The sequence below is a fragment of the Electrona antarctica genome (genome assembly GCF_951216825.1).
Source record: "Electrona antarctica genome assembly, chromosome: 3".
NCBI lineage: Eukaryota > Metazoa > Chordata > Actinopteri > Myctophiformes > Myctophidae > Electrona > Electrona antarctica.
The window spans coordinates 28824119-28843355 of NC_136808.1; the positions used below are offsets into that span (position 1 = coordinate 28824119).

The 19237-nt window shown below is 42.1% G+C and overlaps 2 protein-coding genes across 3 annotated transcripts in view; one reads left to right on the forward strand and one right to left on the reverse strand.

The window, feature by feature from the left end:
• The window catches only part of LOC306920826 (C-myc promoter-binding protein-like), a 66407-nt gene extending 63550 nt beyond the window's left edge, over positions 1-2857 (forward strand). For both annotated transcript variants that reach the window (XM_079497740.1, XM_079497741.1), the window contains 3 exons: positions 1236-1398; positions 1603-1667; positions 2046-2857. In XM_079497740.1, the coding sequence (XP_079353866.1) occupies positions 1236-1398; positions 1603-1667; positions 2046-2182 (365 nt within the window). In that variant the 3' untranslated portion in view covers positions 2183-2857. The remainder of the gene's footprint in view (positions 1-1235; positions 1399-1602; positions 1668-2045) is intronic.
• Positions 2858-7152: 4295 nt separating this feature from the next.
• LOC306919725 (sodium/potassium/calcium exchanger 1-like) lies at positions 7153-18792 on the reverse strand (the record flags this gene model as incomplete). Its single annotated transcript, XM_079496279.1, has 11 exons — positions 7153-7402; positions 9103-9269; positions 10584-10673; positions 11128-11385; positions 12126-12271; positions 13176-13253; positions 13547-13597; positions 13695-13748; positions 15120-15222; positions 16134-16265; positions 17845-18792. The coding sequence occupies 11 exons, from the start codon at positions 18790-18792 to the stop codon at positions 7153-7155; spliced, it is 2277 nt and encodes a 758-aa protein (XP_079352405.1).
• Between the last annotated feature and the right edge of the window lie 445 nt (positions 18793-19237).

The window sequence follows — 19237 nt, forward strand, 5'->3', positions numbered from 1 at the left end:
CCGCTTATATGAAACAATTTTAAGATGACCCCATGCTATTCTCCATAGAGAAATTACTTCCGCGAACCAGGGGAATCAAGGGGACGAGCGAGTGACGTCAGGACTTCGGCACTCGATTATGTTATACTTTAGCTACTGAAAAATAGCAGATCTACAAGCTCATAGCGCGGGATCTGCTATTTTTGAAAAATCGTGAAATTTGGAACAACATATTTTCAGATGGGGGACCGCGGCCGAATACAGATAATTCTGGGGCTCCTTGACATGAAAATGGTTGAGCATCACTGACATAGAAACATGGGTTTTTCAGAAAACTGTTAGGATTTAGAAGACTTTTTTGTTTAGAATCGGCCTCAGGTCAGATAATATCTTCCATCTTCTACCTGGGGTGTGAGGAGCAGCAGGACCTCTAGGTGCCACTAGCGGGGCTTTTATAATCTTAGCCATGTTTCAGTAGTAGGGTACATAATATACAGTTATTATTATTATACATACATCTATATCTATATAATATACATATATCATAGCATGGTTGGCAAACATCTGTGTGTCGTCAGATCTCAAATACAGTCAAGTATTTGAGGGTGGGTTTCTCTCTTAAATGTCCGCCTTTTAATACTAGAGCCTGACCGATACTGGATACAACTAACTCATATTAAACAATAAGTGACATACAGTAGATGAATCGGCCGAGATCATTTTACAATGATCCCTCAAATGCGATTATCAAACTGTAATTGGAGATTTTACAGATAAACAATAAACTTTATTGTCCAAAATTACATGCACTGAAATGGTAAACTTCACTGGGAATGTAATAATTAGAAATATGTTTTTTAAACAACAGACAATTTTTTGGGAATACATTTTTATAATGCTGAATATCAGAATATCAGACATACCTGTACATACACCGATACCGATAGATCAGTATCGGTTGACTGATCGATTGTTTGGGCTCTGACTTGTTACCTTGTTCACGTGCCATCTACATGCCTTTGTGTGTGATTACACCATGGTGTTGGGGGCTTGGATTACACATGTGGATGGATGTCACAATATCCTATCAGAATAACCTTCTATTTTGTTTAACAATTTATTTAATGCGCCAAGCTAATATTAGTCAATGAATCATACTGTACACAGGAGTCATTGCGTACATTAAGACTGTGTACGTGTGTGTGTGTGTGTGTGTGTGTGTGTGTGTGTGTGTGTGTGTGTGTGTGCGCGCGCAGATGTGGGCTACCCTCTGCCACGGACAGTCCGGGAGGAGGAGAGACCATTTAGTGAGGAGCTCCTGCAGGACGTGGTGAAGAGCATCCAGAGAAATGATGTCACGCGACCCATGGGACAACTCCTCCTCCTGCTGGGACAAACGCTGGGCGTCAAAAGACAAAGGTCAGTGCATCAGCGTGCTTTTACTGCGTTCTCTTCTGAATCATGGGCAGGGGGGAGTTATATTACTATTATTACCTTTGCTACTGACATGATATGTCATCATTTTGCAAGAGGGTGCATGCTTAAAAATAACTACTCTCAAGAACTAGAAGCTTAGGGATCCTACTTGTTAATTGTTGATTCCAGTTTTGTTTTCTTTCACAGGAGTTTATACAGAGACATCATGTTTCTGTCGCTTGTGGCTTTGGGAAAGGACAACATCGACATTGGTTGGTTCAGTTTTGATGTTATCCAAGTTACAACAGTGTTTTTTGTTTTTGTTTTTGAGGGGTGCTCAAGGTGCCCTTCCTATATACAGCTTTTGTCCCCACATGTCTCAATATTTGCCATTGACAATGAAAGGAGAAATTAGGTCAAATGTCCGCCAAATATGACGTAAATCTTGTCCCCACACGTCTCATATTTGCCATTGACAATGAAAGGAGAAATTAGGTCAAATGTCCACCAAATATGACATAAATTTGTACGATGACAAAAGCACCCCTCACTTCACATGGGTGTGATTATTTAAATCAATCCATACTACTCATTGTGAGGTTATTTTTAATAGTGCTTCATGAAGTCTGTGAACCCTCTTCTTTCCTCAGATGCTTTCGACCGCGAGTACAAAGTGGCGTATGACCGCCTCACCCCCGGCCTGGTCAAACTCACCCACAACTGTGATCGACCTCCCAGCACCGGCGTCATGGAGTGTCGCAAGACGTTTGGAGAGCCGTATCTTTAAAACGTGAAGACGTTGCCTCGAACTGTATAACCACTCATCTCCGCCATGACGAACGGTCGCAGGTCACTCGCACCACCCAGTCTCAAAGCATAGCTCAGGAAAATTCTCAAACTGTGAATGTCCCGTATAAAACCACAAGGTGTTCGGTCAACTCTGTAACCTTTTGGAAATAATTTGGCAGAGACACCACAAGTAGCAGTCCTAACAAGCTAATACTACCTAGCTGGACTCAGTAGAGTTTTGTTTCCCTTCAAATTCGACACATTAATAACTTGGATGATAACCACTCTGTCCATAGAGCACGTTACACACTTTCATATGGCAAGGTACCTTATTTTGATTTGAAGTCTTGTAGAACTTGTTACTTACAATGCCACAGTAGTGTATATACACAACAGTAGAATTTTTTTAAATGCAACATTTATATTGTATAGTCACACATGAAGAATGATATTAGCAATATTTTAATTAACATGAATTCTATTTATACAAAGTACGTAAGCTTTATTTATTCTCCTTTACGTGTCGGATATGGTATCTTAATGTCCACTGGCTGATGAGTCTGATGAGCTTATTGCTGGCATTTCTGCATACTTAGGATGTGTACACACAGACACATTTCCTTTTTTCTAAATCCCAATTTAGTCGTTTTACCAATTTCTTCTGAGGATGTAGACCACTATGGTCCAAATGGACCCTCACAGGTGTGTAGCTCTTGAGATTTAGTTAAATAAACACTGGAGATTTTACGGTGTAGATTGGATCCCAGAGATACATTTTGTTTTATCACATTGGGGTCCGTGACCTAATGCATATCAAACTTGAAATTCAAAAAGTTGAGAATCACCGGTGTAGACAAACATGTGTCGTCTCCTTCTTTTCACCTGACAGTGAGTGACAGCAGTTTTATATGCAGAGCAGTCGCCACACAGTGTTTTTTCATTCAAATGAAGGGAGACGTCTGCCTTCTGCGGCACTGAGCTGCTGCCATATAGGAGTCACATAGGGCCCTCAGCCACCTGGTAAACTAAATTGCAATCAGTCAATTCTCTCTGGCATTTTTCTTTTCTTTCTTTCCCCCTTTTTTTCAGAAAATGTTGGCGAGAATGTCACAGTTTTTGTGTCCATTTTAAACAATATTAGAATCTCTTTTACGCTATCTATAATTTTTGGTCTGCATCAAATTGTAATATACACATGCTGTCCAAACCACAATTGAGCCTTTGACTTGATTAACTTCTGAAGTGATGTCTGTTACATTAAGAAAAAGTCAATTCTGTTAATGTTTACGATTCTTTTGAAAATATTCTAATGTCTTCACATTTACAATATTATGAAATGCTGTGTACCGATGTTCTCCAGTGAAACAGTATGTTGTACATGTTGGTTACAAATATCAGTGTTACTAATGGTTGTCGTGTCTCTCTTTGTGCTTATAAGCATGAAGGTACATGTGGGATGAGAAAATGACCACTGTCATGGGGGGAACAATGAGGATTGACATACTAAAATTCAGTTTATTGACCTAATTCGGTTCTACCTACATTGCTAGTTAATGTTTGTTTGGAATGGAAGTTTTAAAAGACAAACAGTTTGCTTGCAAAAGTGTCATGTCCCCCTTTCTGCTTGGCGGATAGGTTGAGTAACCTTTCAGTCCTTGAAGAGTCCTTCCCCAGGGTAAAAGTCAGTTCAAGCCAAGTTGTGACAAAATTGAGATTGTAAAAGGTGAGGATGTCGTATATTCTATTTTTCTTAAAACGTGACACGACCACTGAGACTCTCTAGTATCAGTGGCATGGTCAGTACTAAAATGTTTTTTTCAACTGACAATTGCGTTATGTTCATTGTGACTAAGACATTTGACAGATATTTGAATTCTTAGGTAGTGGTTCTCAACTGGTTTTGCTCTGAGATCCAAATTTGACATTTACCATGAAATGAACAGCCCAGTATTTTGTTAATATTGATGTATGGGCCACAAGTTCACAACCCTGGTGCAAGACAATGTTTCTTGTAGAGCATTACATAGTATTGATGTATGACGGAGTGGACATTCAGTTACATTCATAGCAATAGCCATTGTTTGGACTCTTCAGAATGTTAAACTTATAATGCAAAGGGTTAAAGGGTATGCCTGTGTTACCGTGTTACGACAGTAACAGAATGTTGAGCAGTACATGCAGTGAACCTGTGATGAACACGATGAATAATGAGTCACTGAGTACCTCAGTGATAATGCAGACAGAATGTGGTATTTTATCTGAATGTTATGGCACGAGTTAGAATCTTAGCAGTTGTTTTTCTTTAGAGACGTAATGCCTCTGAGATAATACTAGTCTGTTGATTTCATTGTATCATCAAAATTACAATGTGGAGAGCTGAAAAATACTTGTCCGTCATCACGGAAAATGCTTATCAAGTCACTGATTTAGACATCTACATTATTATCATTGCATCTTTCTGACTGCACATGTATGCATGTGATGCATGCATGTGTGTGTAGTTAAACAATTTAACGCACTAGCTTTCATTGAATGAAAAGTGTTTTTTTTATTATCTACAGTATAGTAGTAGGTGGGCTTCAAAGTGAAACGCTTTGGCTGGCAAACTACTGTACATACAGACTTGACAAAATTAACCAAGACTTCAGCCCAATATTTTCATTCATTGTCACCGCCATAGTGATTGCCATTCCCATGTTCCCCATGGCTTATTTAGCTACATTTTATGCCAGTCGCAAAGTGTCTGGGCTTTAATATTTTAACATGTCAGAGTGTTTAAGACTCATGTAAAAAAAAAGTTATTTACAAAAGTCATATGGTATAAAACTACAAGTCATTATACCGGTACTGTAACCAAATACATTCTGAATTGGGCCTTTAGATTTTCCACTTCTGTGTCCTTAACGATGAAAACCCAAAGTTGAGAGATTTTAGTCTAGCTAAGCTTATTAAGGTTGATTTCTTTTTTTATATATATATAGCAGGAAGTTATTTGCATCCACCTGGTGTCTCAGGTGTGAATTGGTCCCCTGAATAGAAGGGCAAAATGAAAACAAACTGTACCCTGGGTTGACTAAAAGACTAGAGTTAAATAACCACTGCCCAAATGAATGCCAGCTGCGTGGCTAGTTTGAAGACATGAGAAGGCTCGCCACAGGACTATATACTATTGTTCAGCGACTTTTAAAACGTGAAACGTTTTAGTTTTTTTATAATTCAAAAGGCTAGTTTCCCATCGGTAGATGGAATACAGGACACACTGAGCTAAAAAAGATCATGGTGTGAACATTTGTGTACAAAAGAAAATGAATAAATTGTACAAATGAATGATTTTACTTTCTGTACATTCATGTATATTTTAATCTGCCCTTTGTAGAGAGCCCATTTTGTAATGGTTTATTTACACATTGTACAAAAGTAGTTTGCATCAGGTGACGGTATACTGTATATATTGGCCTTCCAGGCCTTGTAACTGTAAATAAATTCACTTATACTGTGACTCTGTCTTCATTGAAGCAACACAATTCACATCACAGACAGCCTTTCACAATAATACATACGCAATTCACTGTTTAAAAAAATATTTTAATTGCAGCATGGATTTTGTTTTGTTCAAGATAGCCCATCAATAGTTTTTGCCTCCAACCTGATGACACACCCACAACAAATATATAAGTAAAAATGTGACATGACATTGACGATTCTTAAAACATTACACTATGGATACAGCTTAACTTGACAGACGAACGCAAACCACTCTAGTCTCTTCACTTATGTATTTAACATACTGAACATGGACACATTAGCATGAATACAGATAATCCACACTAAGGCCTATGGAAATACTTCAGATAAAATTGGACTTTCATCCAATAGGCCTTATTCTGTCACACTAAACATGTGCCTTTTGTGTTGAAATATGACAATATGTGGAAGCCTATTAGACCACTGATTAAGATAATTAAAGGGAAAACAAACTCCATATGAAGTTGAAATTGAAAGAAACACTCAAATCAAGCCCTTTTAATTACAATCTTCCAGAAGCACAAGACATTCAGTCAGCGATTTGCCCTTCATTGTCAAAAACGTACGCGTTCCTTGAGGGGGTTCTAAATGGACCCTTAGGTCTACTCTGTATTAACTCTTGAGAGTGTACAAATGGAAGAAATGGAATCAACTCATAATAAGCATATAAGCTTGAAATTAAAACGTTTGAGAACCAATGCTTTATAGCAGTGTTTCCCAAACTTTTCAGGTCGAGACCCAAAAGAGATTAGACATTTGCCAGGGACTTTTTTTCTTTTTTTTCTCAAAGGAAAAGAAATTTGTATTTTTACTCGTGACCCATGAAAATTGTCTGTGACCCACAAATGGGTCCCGACCCACTGTATGGGAAACAATGCTCTATAGTGCGTACTTTTTTTTTTGTTGAGACACATGTGTGCTCTTTCCAGCTTGGGCTAGGGGGATGTCCTCAGCCCAGTTTGGGCTAGGGCAATGTCCTCAGCCCAGTTTGGGGTAGGGGGATGTCCTCAGCCCAGCTTGGGCTAGGGCAATGTCCTCAGCCCAGTTTGGGGTAGGGGGATGTCCTCAGCCCAGCTTGGGGTAGGGGGATGTCCTCAGCCCAGCTTGGCGTAGGACGATGTCCTCAGCCCAGTTTGGGGTAGGGGGATGTCCTCAGCCCAGCTTGGGGTAGGGGGATGTCCTCAGCCCAGCTTGGGGTAGGGCGATGTCCTCAGCCCAGTTTGGGGTAGGGGGATGTCCTCAGCCCAGCTTGGGCTAGGGCGATGTCCTCAGCCCAGCTTGGGGTAGGGGGATGTCCTCAATACCCAGCTTGGGCTAGGGCGATGTCCTCAGCCCAGCTTGGGGTAGGGGGATGTCCTCAATACCCAGCTTGGGATAGGGCGATGCCCTAGGGCGATGTCCTCAGCCCAGCTTGGGGTAGGGGGATGTCCTCAGCTCACCTGCTTAAATGGAGATGGGACAGGTGAGCACCCTGTCCTCCAGCAGCACGCTGAGGACCAGGAACACAAAGTAGAGCAGGAACATGGTGAAGCCCAGCAGGCGGCTCATCCTCCAGCGGCAGGCGGCGATGGACGCCGTGACGAAGAGGAGCATGAGGAAGAGGAGCACGATGGCGCAGAACAGGCCGTTGGAGCTGACGGTGATCGACTCGCCGCCGTTGAGCAGCGAGTACATGAGCCACGGAACTGGCAGGCTATGAAGGACAGAACGGACGAGATGGAAGAGAGAGAGGAGCAGGGTGAAAAGCTGTGGTCATCGTATTTATTATTTGAAACCTCGAAGAATTTGTTTTCATTGTGATACCCATATAGGAACTTAAAAAGTATCCTATGTTATTATTCCCACTGATCCAAGCCGGAACATAATCGATTGATTGATCATTAAAATAAACGTGATCTGAAAATGCACATGGCACACCCATCTGTCCACTTAACATGGGTGGGCCGCATTGATTTGCTGACTCTGCTAATGCCCTGGCCGCTGATTGGCTGTGGTGGCCACTAGCCCGTCTCTATTCACATCACAACACGTTGTGAGCTCGTAGATCTTCTATTTTTAAAAAAGTATTGGGAGAGTTTATTTATTTATTATATATTTTTGAAATATATGTATGGGTTGCCCTGGCACAAAATTGGCAGCAAATGTAAATGCCTCAGGGTCAAGTGAGATCAAAAAGATTAATTAAATAAAAGAGAATAATTGGCTGTGCATGTATTATCTTCAAATCCTCACTTTTAGGTAATTGGATTTTATAGCAAAAGGCTGATGCACACCTCAAAAGGCTAGTGACAGGTGCGTAGGGCAATAGAGCATATTAAAAAGGGTATCTTTGAAAAACAAAGACTGTCAGACACTTGGCAATTATTTTTTGCTCTGTCACTTAGACCTTCATATGGACAGACAATTTGTTTGTCCCTTGTTTGTCTGTCCTGATGAAGGTCTAAGCAACCGAAACGTTGACCTAATAAAGAGCAATTTCTTTTTGGCAAGTGTCTGATATATCTTTCAAATATATACCCTTTTTAAGGTAATTGGATTTGACATGGGGTGCTAAAGGTTATATGAAAAAGGATTAAAGATTTCCTTTAGGCCATTTCTACTCAATAACTGAGCAGAAATTGCCTAAAAGAAATCTTTAATTAAATTGTGACATTGATTATAATGAGAGGCAGCCACGACCTCTTTTTCATTCATGTTGGAACCCAATGATCCTGAATAGTATCCGATAGAATCCGATATGAAAAGTCTGTTGCAGGTTGGCCAAGTGTTTTCCGGTTCGCATCACTGTCCCTATAGTAAAGTAAGCTTGAGCAATGATTTCCTATCATACTCACTCAACCTACGTTAACCCTATGTACCAGTGATTTCTTTCAACCAGTGGTCCGGGGACCACCAGTGGTCCTTGAGGCGGTTCCAGGTGGTCCCCAGCTAAATGATGGAGAGTTGGTAATGGTAACCAAATAGACCCTTATAGATCTTTAACTCTTGAGAACCAAATGGACCCATTTCATTTTACAGTGGTTGAAAACCAATGCTATATACGTACCTACTGTATATATCATATTTTTGTCACACAGTACTATCAATAGTGAAAATAGCTGATCTACAAGCTTACAGTTGAAATGCAACGTGTTGTGAACTTGTAGATCTGCTAGTTACAGAAATTATTATTTGTTTTTCGTCAATAATGACATGGCCAAAATAGGGACATGATGTTGAATTTGGTTAATCTGGATGATGGAATAATTTACCCAATGGTGATGTCAAAGATGTTACTCCCTACAGAGCTGGACACAGCCATGTCACCCATCCCTTTATTTACCCAATGGTGATGTCAAAGATGTTACTCCCTACAGAGCTGGACACAGCCATGTCACCCATCCCTTTATTTACCCAATGGTGATGTCAAAGATGTTACTCCCTACAGAGCTGGACACAGCCATGTCACCCATCCCTTTCCGGGCAACAATCACGCTGGTGATGAGGTCTGGAATGGATGTTCCCGCTGCCAGTATGGTCAGACCCATGATCGCCTCTGAGATGCCTATTGTCTCACCCACCTACAAGCCACAACAATGAGATTAACCACACTGAAAAAACTAGCCCCATTATGGAACCGCTATGTAGCTCCGAGATGAAGTCCCACTGCCCTGGGTACAGGCAGAGCGGGACACGGGCGAATATATTTGCCACGATGCACAATTCTTCCCTTTTAATGCAACATCATATCCAAAAAGTAAAGGTCCTGCACTGGCGGTTTGAAACAAGCATTTACATCGCTAATTTAGTCAGCCAGTTTCGTGTTTTTAAGTTCTTTCCCGGAAGTCTTCAATAGAGGGTATGCGCATGCATAAAGTGAATGGCAGATCGAGTGGCAAATCGAGTGGCAAAGTGAGTGACAAAGTGAATTTAATGTTGTTTAAAGTTATTTAATGCAATCAAATAGGACTTTTCTGCTTGGATGAATGGGCTGTCAAGGCCAGAAAGTAGTTTTTTGCCACTCAGTGGGCATTCTCGCATAACTTCCTGGTATGATGATGATGTCACGTGCATATCCTCTATTGGTTTCCGGTAGCCAGCCTGCTGGCTGACTAAATAAGTGATTTAAACGCTTGTTTAGATTTTCTTGTCCACTAGGAAAAAACAAACAAAAAACACATCTGAAAGCAGGTCCCCCGACCTTTACGTTTTGGATACGATGTGCGGAAAAAGGTACGAATTGTGCATCGTGGCAAATATTCGGTACCCGCTCTGCCGGTACATGGGGCAGTGGAACCTAATCTCTGAGCTACAGAGCTGAGGGAGAGGTTCCATAATGGAGCTATGAAAAAACCTGAGTGTTAAAAATGGAGTGCCGTGATCTTTGTATTTCTTTCAGTTTTTCATGTGTTTATGGGGTGACAGTACTTCATTAGACCCCTCGGCGTGGTTATGTGCAAATTATGTCATCCCTTTGTATTTAGGGTTTCTTCATGGAGGCTGAAACCTTGACAGTCAAATGTGCCAATGAAAAAAAACAGTGATATACTGTACACTTTTTTGAAAAAATTCTTCCTCCTTATATAATAATTATACCTGATCATCATGTTTTAGGGTGGAAAAAAATCACGGCACCCCATCTTTAATAGAGCAGTACAGCCTAGTTATGATGCGTTTTTGTAGGTCAAAGTTAGCATCTTCCTGGTTCCCTTGATATGAAGTCTATGGGTTACAAAAAAAAGACGTACGCGCGGATGAGTTTGTATTTTTTAAGTTAATATACTGAGAATCATAAATCCTAACACTATACTGTAGCTGTTACACTGAAATGAAATGCATAATGTACTTTCCTAGCCATAGCATACGGTTAGCTTACAGTGTGAAAACCAACTGACCTGATGGGCCCACCAAACCATCAGATAGGAGAATATTGCGATCCACAGAATCGAGCCGATGAACGTAATGGCAAAGTACTTTGTAGAAGCCTAGAGACGACAGCCGAACATAAGTGATACAAAATATATACCTTCAATATGTGCTTTCTGGTTTAGCTGATGTAAATGAGGTCCTATCCTAAATTATCTTAAAGTAAATATATTGCATGATGACATAGATTCCTTCTGTATAGTAGATTATTTACAATTTATTTCTACATCATATCTCATCTTTACTCTAGTCTGTATCACTGTTTTGCTACTTGACTTCTGTAATGGCTAAATTATGTAGGTATAAAAGTTTAGTGTTATTCTACAACACTTTGAAAGTGGGGTCCAGGGACTCTCTGGGTTCCTTGAGGGGGTTCGGGCCGGGGTTCCAAAAAGACCTTTACAGGTCTGTATCTCCAACAGTGGAATGGAACTGCATTTTATATGCTCAAAGTTATGGATGTCCTTGAAATTTGAATTGTTCCATTGCATCTCTTAATGTATTTCTACTCACCGGGTTTCGGACATCAGGCACAGTGAGCCACAGTGGGAACACTATAGGGAGCAGAATGAGATAGGTGGCTTGCTTGATTCTGCCCTCAGGCCACTCCAAAGACAGAGGCTCCTCCGTCTCATCCTCCCTGTCTCCTTGTCCTTCCTTTTTATCATCAGAATCATTGTCTGCATCCTCTTCCTCGCTGCTCTCGTCCTTATCACTGCTCTCATCGTTGTCACTGCTTCTCGAGCCGTATGCACCTTTCTCCTCTCCCTCCTGATGAAGAGGAGAAAAGCAGGAGAAATGAAGGAAAGCGGAAGGAGGTATATCGGAACCGGCATTTAGAACCAATAAAAGACTTAATCCTGAACATGTAGGTGAATTAAATAATCGAGAATAACCTTTGATGTGACACTGCATACAATGAAGTCCCAGAACGCCAACAAGACATTATGTAGTGGATTAGGATTTGAAGCTCATAAATTGCCAATACAAATGAAAGGTTTTAGTGGCCAATGGCCGTGTGAAAATCCAAATGGATTTGTGCGCTCGCGGCGACGGGCAGACGTTAGATTTTTGCCTGACAGCCTGGATGATTAAACACAGAGGCATAACCCAGTGTTTGTTTACGTGGCTGTCATGTTGGATACGGTATAAAATTCAAGCAGCGCAGATTGATACGAGCAGGTGCTCTGAGCATTTGATTAGACAGTGGTCTGTTATGAGCCAAGCGTCATTATCAATAAATAACACTGTTGAATTCAGTGATTGACCAATCAGAATCAAGCATTCAACCAAGCCGTGTAATAAACAAAAATGGTACCCAATGCTTTCCTACTTAGCAATCAGCATCAAGATTTGTATTGCAGCTAAGTCCCTGCGACATAGGCTACTAGCGTCATCTGTACTTACATCAAGCTGCCTCACGTTACAGAAACAAGGGACAGGCTCCTGAACCATGGGGCCACAAGGCTCAGGAAGTCAATGCTTCCCAAGGCTACTCAGTGTCTGTGTACCTTGGTTGCGTCCGGCTGCTCTGGGCTTTTCTCAGCCATGTCCTCAATTTTGAGGTCCTGTGAGGTTGAGGGCTCAGCTGCAGTACTCGCCTGCCCGCTGACAGCGTTGGCATGTTCTGCTTTTGGCGCTGGCTCTAGCTTAATTGCTGAATGAAAAAATCAGATCACATGAGTTCTTCTGGAGGTTGGGATACTTAACATTTGTCATAGAGGTGCAATAATACCATGCAAGTGCCAGGCAATTGTATCAGGTAAGAAGTTTGGAGATCTAAATCAACCACTGATGATTTCACACTGGTTGTTTTATGTGCTGAACCTTGCAGCCTTTTCAGAGTATGTGTGCGTGCATGAGTGTGCGTGTGTCATGCATAATTGAGAAATGTGTGTGCACTCTAACACCATGTAGTACAAGGTCTATGACACTGTTAGTTATCACAGGCTATAAATAAAATTGACACTGTAACTCGAGCTTAGTTTCTATTCTCTTTTTCAGAAAGCTTGAATGGAATTGTAAATTCCAGACACACACTAAGCCACAAACACAACCATCGTGTCCCATCTGCATGCTAATCCTGGGACTGATTGAGATGTGCTACTGGAGGCCACTCCAGTCCAGACTCCCTGTGCCCCCTCAGTGTGTGCGTCAAAAGATAATCAGGCCCCACACTGAAGCACCTCATTACTCTGCACACAGTGGCCTCTGATTGTGAAGTACAGCCTCTCCAGCCCTCAGCTATCACACTGCAGCCATTAAGGACGTCAATCACAACAATCTGATTTATACTTTAGTTGTGCACTGTGTCGTGCACCTAAAATAGTCTAAATAATCTAAATAAGCTCACAAGGCGTCACAGTGAGACACGATGGACAAGAATAACTCAGGCTTGACACATCCGTGTCTCTGACTTCTTATGAACAAAACAAAAACAAAACCCTGTATACACTGCATAAAAATAAAAAAATATATTTTTACACAAAGGCTACAAATTATGAAGCACAAATTGTTAGCACAGGGCCAGGATTGCACCTCAGCATACAGTACAAACTCACCTTTGGACTGATGATTCCGTGACGTGTTTTCTAATTTCCCTCCGATGGGTGAGTTCAGTGGCTTCACTTTATTCCTCACTGCAAGCAAGAGAAGGAGCTTTCTGATGTAACCTTTCTGTAAGTGTTTCTTGCATTTAAACCGAGACAGTTACTCAGTCTACAGTTTGGGTCAAGGAGGAAATACAGTGCTGCCGCTGTGCAACCATGCTGGCCACATCACAAACAAATACATGAGCCAGTAAACGCACTGCACAAATCTCTAATCGACAAATACGGCAGTCAGTAAATTCAACTTAGTTGGGGCACATGCAGACTTGCCATGCAAGAGGAGACACAGGTGCAGACATATCCATAATAATTATTCATATTACCTTTCCTCTGTACTGACACCTCATCTCTGACATCACCATTAAAGGATGTTTCTGATTGGCAGGGATGCACAGAAAAGTTACAACTGGGATTATATTTACACTAGTATGGGCATGATTCTATGCACCAATTTGCTGACCCTCTTCTTACCTCGTGTGGCTCTCCTAGGGCCAAACCTGTTACGCTGCCCTCTAAAGGCTGCATCTAGAGTGGAAATGACAAGAAAATGTGTTTGAGTTTCTCTGATGAAAGGATTGCCTTGACCTCTCATTTTTTGGACCATTGACTGGACTCATATTTACTATATAGTAAATAAAGAAAACATTGTATCCAAAAATTATGAAGTCTTTAGTTTGAGAGCACCTATCAGCCCATGTAATTTCTACCTTTTCACCCCTGTTCAATACCATTGACCAGAGGGTCAATTCCCAGATGGCCACTCTAGCTCCTGAGTCACTGCCTAACCACCAATGGCAGAGAGACTGTCCTGTGATCATTAAATCGCCAAGGACTTATTTAACTTCTTTTTCATGATGTCCTGGAGCGCCAAGGACGTGTTTTTCGTGTTTTATAACATGGTAAAAAAAAAAAAAAAAAAAAAAAAAAACTTTTATTTTATTTTATTTTTTAGACTTTTTTTTAAAAAATAAATAAAAATATATAAAATAAAATAAAAGATATATAGTGGCGGTCAGGGCCTTTTGGCGCCCCCTAGTGGCGATGGATGAGTTAAGAGATTGTTCTACCAGCACCACCAGTGTACTGGCTCTTGTGTGTATTGAAAAGCTGATTAGGCTCAGCCCATGCAAGTGCTGAAAGTGGAGGTGAGGTGCTGGAAGGGGGACACATCAGCTAGTGTGAGGACACTGAAGGACAGGATACTGTGCTCTATGGTGGCGTTATGACAACCTTCAGTACAGACAGATGAAACACCTTTACTCACTGCATGCACGCTTGCCAATAACACTGCAGTCACTTCCTTTCAGAAGAACATGGTATACACTGACAGCATTATCATTTTTTTGGAAGAGCAATATATATCTATTATATATTCAAACTAACAAACTTTATTTATAGAATATTATAGAATATTTGTTCTATTAAACTAAACAATGGTGATGGTCATTTGAGCTTTGTAATGATAACAGTGTTGAGACCAGCCAAGCACAGATGAATGTGATCGTTCAGCCATAACTCTAGGGCAGCATGAAATTGACAATCAGAGTGCAATATATCTGCTAAATATTGTGATTTGTGTACATGCAAGTACACAAGAGCAGAGCTTTTCTTACTTTCCCGAAAGACTTTCACAGACATGGAACTTTGTCTGTGGGCCATTGATCTTGGATACTTTGTAAAGAAAACATGCTGCCTTGCTGTTGGAATGGGACATTGCCATCAGGGTCTCAGGGTTTGATGAGGTCAGATCAACATATGGAATGAATTCTGTATTAGCCAATAGCCATATATGGACCGTGTCACGATGCGTGACTGACTGACGGGAGATGCAGGTTTTCATAGTAAACTGCGACCTACAGTCGCAATAAGTAGAAACAGCAGCAGCAGTTACTGTACCTTCTCTTAGTGGGTCCAGTGTGTGTATCATGAGTTGGTAGATGGTGCTCCTCAAGGAGGTGTCGTGGAGGGAGCTGCCCGACCGCTGCAGGACAGGATGCACCTATAGATGGACGTACACACACCCAGTTAAGTTTTAACCCGTGCCTCGAGACAAGAAATATGAAATCCCAAAGCTTAATTCATCCTTTGTCACACAGTGGTATAGATGAGACTTATCTTTCTGAATCCAGCTGTGTATGAGATGTGTATGTATTTTTTGTTTTATTGCTTATTTTATTGCTTATAACCAGACAGTGGCCTTGTGGTTTTAAACTGGGAGGTCGGGGGTTCGATCCCCGGCCGGGTCATACCAAAGACTGTAAAAATGGGACCCAATGCCTCCCTGCTTGGCACTCAGCATCAATGCGTTGGATTGGGGGTCAAATCAAATAATGATTCCCAAGAGCGACGCACACTGCGGCTCACCGCTCCAAGAGATGGGTCAAATGCAGAGAACAAATTTCACTGCGATAACGTGTCTGACTAATCGTACGACTTTGACATGAAAATATATATACTCATATGTCAGTAGTTTAGCAACAATATATAATAATAATGAATTGCATTTTTATAGCGCTTTTCCAAGTGCTCAAAGCGCTTTACAATGGTTCATTCATTCATACATTGGGAGGTGAAGCGGCGAACAGTCGACGCCAGCGTCCTCACTTCCCACATTCACACACCAATGGTGGCAAGCTAACACCGACCAACTCATTGGAGGCAATGTAGGGTTCAGTGTCTTGCCCAAGGACACTTCGACATGTGGACAGGAGGAGACGGGATTCGAACCGCCGACCCAGGGATTATTGGACGACCTGCTCTACAGTACCTCCTGAGCCACAGCCTCCCATGAGATATAGAATATATGTATGAATATGAACATATATTGTTGCTAAACTACTGACAATCAAATAATTAAAATGTGTGTGAAATGTGTGTCCTCTTTGGCTCCTGCATGAGTCCTGCCAATACCTGTTTACGTGAGCTGCTCTCCGCTAGCGCTGCCTCAGGTTTAGCCTTCGGTTCGGGGTTAGCTTTAGGAGCGGGAGGAGGACGAACAGGAGGAGGAGGTTGAGGCGGCGGATGGGGTGGTACTTCACTGTCCTGCAAGGAATTAGGAATTAGACTTCTAATAAATGAGAACAGTAGATGTGTTTTGTTCTGATGGATCAGCCAGTATGCAAACGTTTTTTTTCTCTTTTTTTGTTTTTTTTGCTTACAGTACATATATCGATATCGACTTGTGACATCACAGGTTCAAATCCGTCCTATATGTCCTATGTGTCTTCTCATTCTAAACTCTCCTGTAGCCTACTAGGAAGCAGACATGTCCGATTCATCACAGCAGAATATGTCCTGAATTAAAATAATTAGAATCCAAATCAATTCAATGATTGAAATTTGCTCAATAAGACTTCAAGCATATGCATGCAATACGCGAGACAGAGAGTCAAACATGAATGTATGGTTTGAAGGATACTTATTCTAGCAATAGAAACCACGTTTGCTTGACTCAGTCAATCTGCTATATGCGGAGCCATGCTTTCACACACTCAATGTGTTATTGCAGGAGGATGTGACTAATTGCACAAAATGCTGGTGGTGATAGTCTGAATAGGAATCATAATTTAGCATGCATATTATTATGCTAAGCCATTGTCTATCAGTTGTGAAAATGCAGTCTAGACAGGGACAGCGAGTGCATTTTCCGGCAGGCCAAAATATAAAAATAACAATCTTTCAGACAAGTGTGAAACAAACAACCTGAACCACATACTGTGTTGTTTCAAGTCCCAACTTCATCCTCAATGTAAAAAACTTGGGTCTAATGCAAAGCCATTTCAGAACCACTGGTCTAAGCAATCTAACCTCCGTTAAAAAGCCTATAGTCTCTGTTAAAACAAGGTTATACTTTAGTAAAATAGACCATAAATCCATCTGTTCTATGACAGTGACGTTTACATACATAACTTAGTGCCTCTGTGCAGTTACGCTGTGTCCAACACCTGTGATCTCCTCTGTTCATCCCATCAAAGGATTCCACACAAATAAAAGCCCTCTACCACCTGTTCAAGGGCTCAGATGGACAAACCATTGTCCCTCCTTTCACTCTAATTGAGTTGCAGATAGTCTCCACTGCAAAGACAAAAGGGTAGAAAATAATGTGGATACAAAAATGAGAAACAACCTAGTTAGCAAATGCTTTGTGGACATCGTCTTTTTGTGAGTGTCCAGCTGTTGCTGGACGGTAGTTGACAGAGATTGCAGCACCACGCAGGACGAGAGAGACAGAGATATCTAAACAAAAGCTAAATATATGTGAAGGTTAACTACAGTTGCACATGCAGGGGTTTTACACATCCACAGCGTACTAATGAGATAAACTGCCGATTCCAACAACAAATACAAGTTCAAGCAAGCACTGAATCAATTAAGATCACACAAGCTTGTTTGAAAAGCAAAAGCTGCTAGAGATCTGCTCTCTGTGGAGCACACAAGATGTGACTTGTTCACAAGCCAGTTTCGGAACCCATGACGCTGTGTCAGGAGTCAGGACCTGTCTGTGTTGTTGCACACTGACTGCCTGACCCAAAAGGTCAACCCCAAAATGTCTCACAAAGACTTTTTCCCCCTGCGCTCAACAGAAGTAAGACTACCTTATATGTTCACATGCATCACTGACCTTCTCCGGCTCTTCCGCAGACCAAACCTTGACGATGATCATGTGCCTGTTGAGCTGCGTCTTGAAGGCCTGCTCGATCTGGATGTTATACCTCATGAAGCTGACGTAGGTGACGTAGCCCAGCACCAGCATGGTGCTCTCCCACCACACAATGGTGTTGTCCAGGAAGAAGACGATGAGCATCACCAGGTACAGGATGTAGAAGGACACGTCGCGGAACAGTGGCCACCAGGTCAGGTGCAGCACCTCCCGGGAAAAGACGGCGCACATGCCGATGACGAACAGGATGTTGAAGACGGCCGAGCCCACGATGGTGCCGATGCCCACGTTGCTGTGTGAGATGAAGACGCCGATCAGGGAGGTGAAGAGCTCGGGCGCAGACCCTCCGGCTGCCATGAAGGTGGCCCCGGCAACGTCATCGGATATCTCCAGCTTGTTAGTGATGACCCCCAGGGAGGGCACGAAAAACTCGTCGCAGACGATGGCCAGTGCCACGAACATATAGACCATGCCAATTATGTGCAGGATCACCCAGCCTTGTTGCCGCTGCTCAATAGAGAAGAGGTCCACCGGGTACTCGGACTTCCTGTGGATGTTGGGACGCGTGGTAGATGTTGGCGGTTCTGTTGGGAGAGGTCTTGGCGTTTCGGGCTCCACATAGATGCACTGTTGAATATCGGTCCTGTTCACCGTTACTACTGTGGGAGCTTGGGTGCTCTTAGGTAAACTGACATCCTCTTCTGTTGTGTTTGACCCCGTTAACTCCCGTGCATCTACCTTGAGAACGTCGTCGCCCTCCCATGATCCAGCAGGGAGGCCAGGACCCCCTGCCCGTGGCTCCAAGAGCCTGACCTTGAGGGTCAGTGCGTAGATGCAACATAACACCACACTTGAGATGAAGAACAGAACACGATGGTGGTGCAGCCTCCTCCGTTGAAGGCGATGCATGCTCGCTGTCCTAGCAGTCTAGTCTCTACTCCCAATGGAAATTATTTCAGAATGCATCTGAAATTCAGATGCATTTTTACACTTTGATAGTTCCAGCACCATCATGTGGCAAGAAAGCAGACCTGGCAGGAGAAATGCATAGAGAGTTTCATCTCTTAGATTTGGCATGGAGTGCTACTGTCCCGGCAGGAATGGAAAACAGGAAAGCAGAGGCATTCAAATACTCTTCGTTCAAATCAAATGTCACATTAGAAGGGCTATCGTAGATTCACTTGCAGCTGCTTAGTGCTTAGTTAGTCTACAGAAACAGAATGGAGGGATGGAGAGAGGGGAGGGGATACAGGCAGACACCTGTTACTATGGCTACTCTACGAGGCTTTTGGTTCTCAAACGACTCAGACATACGTCCATAGAAAGGTATGAGACCATGCAACAGCAATATATC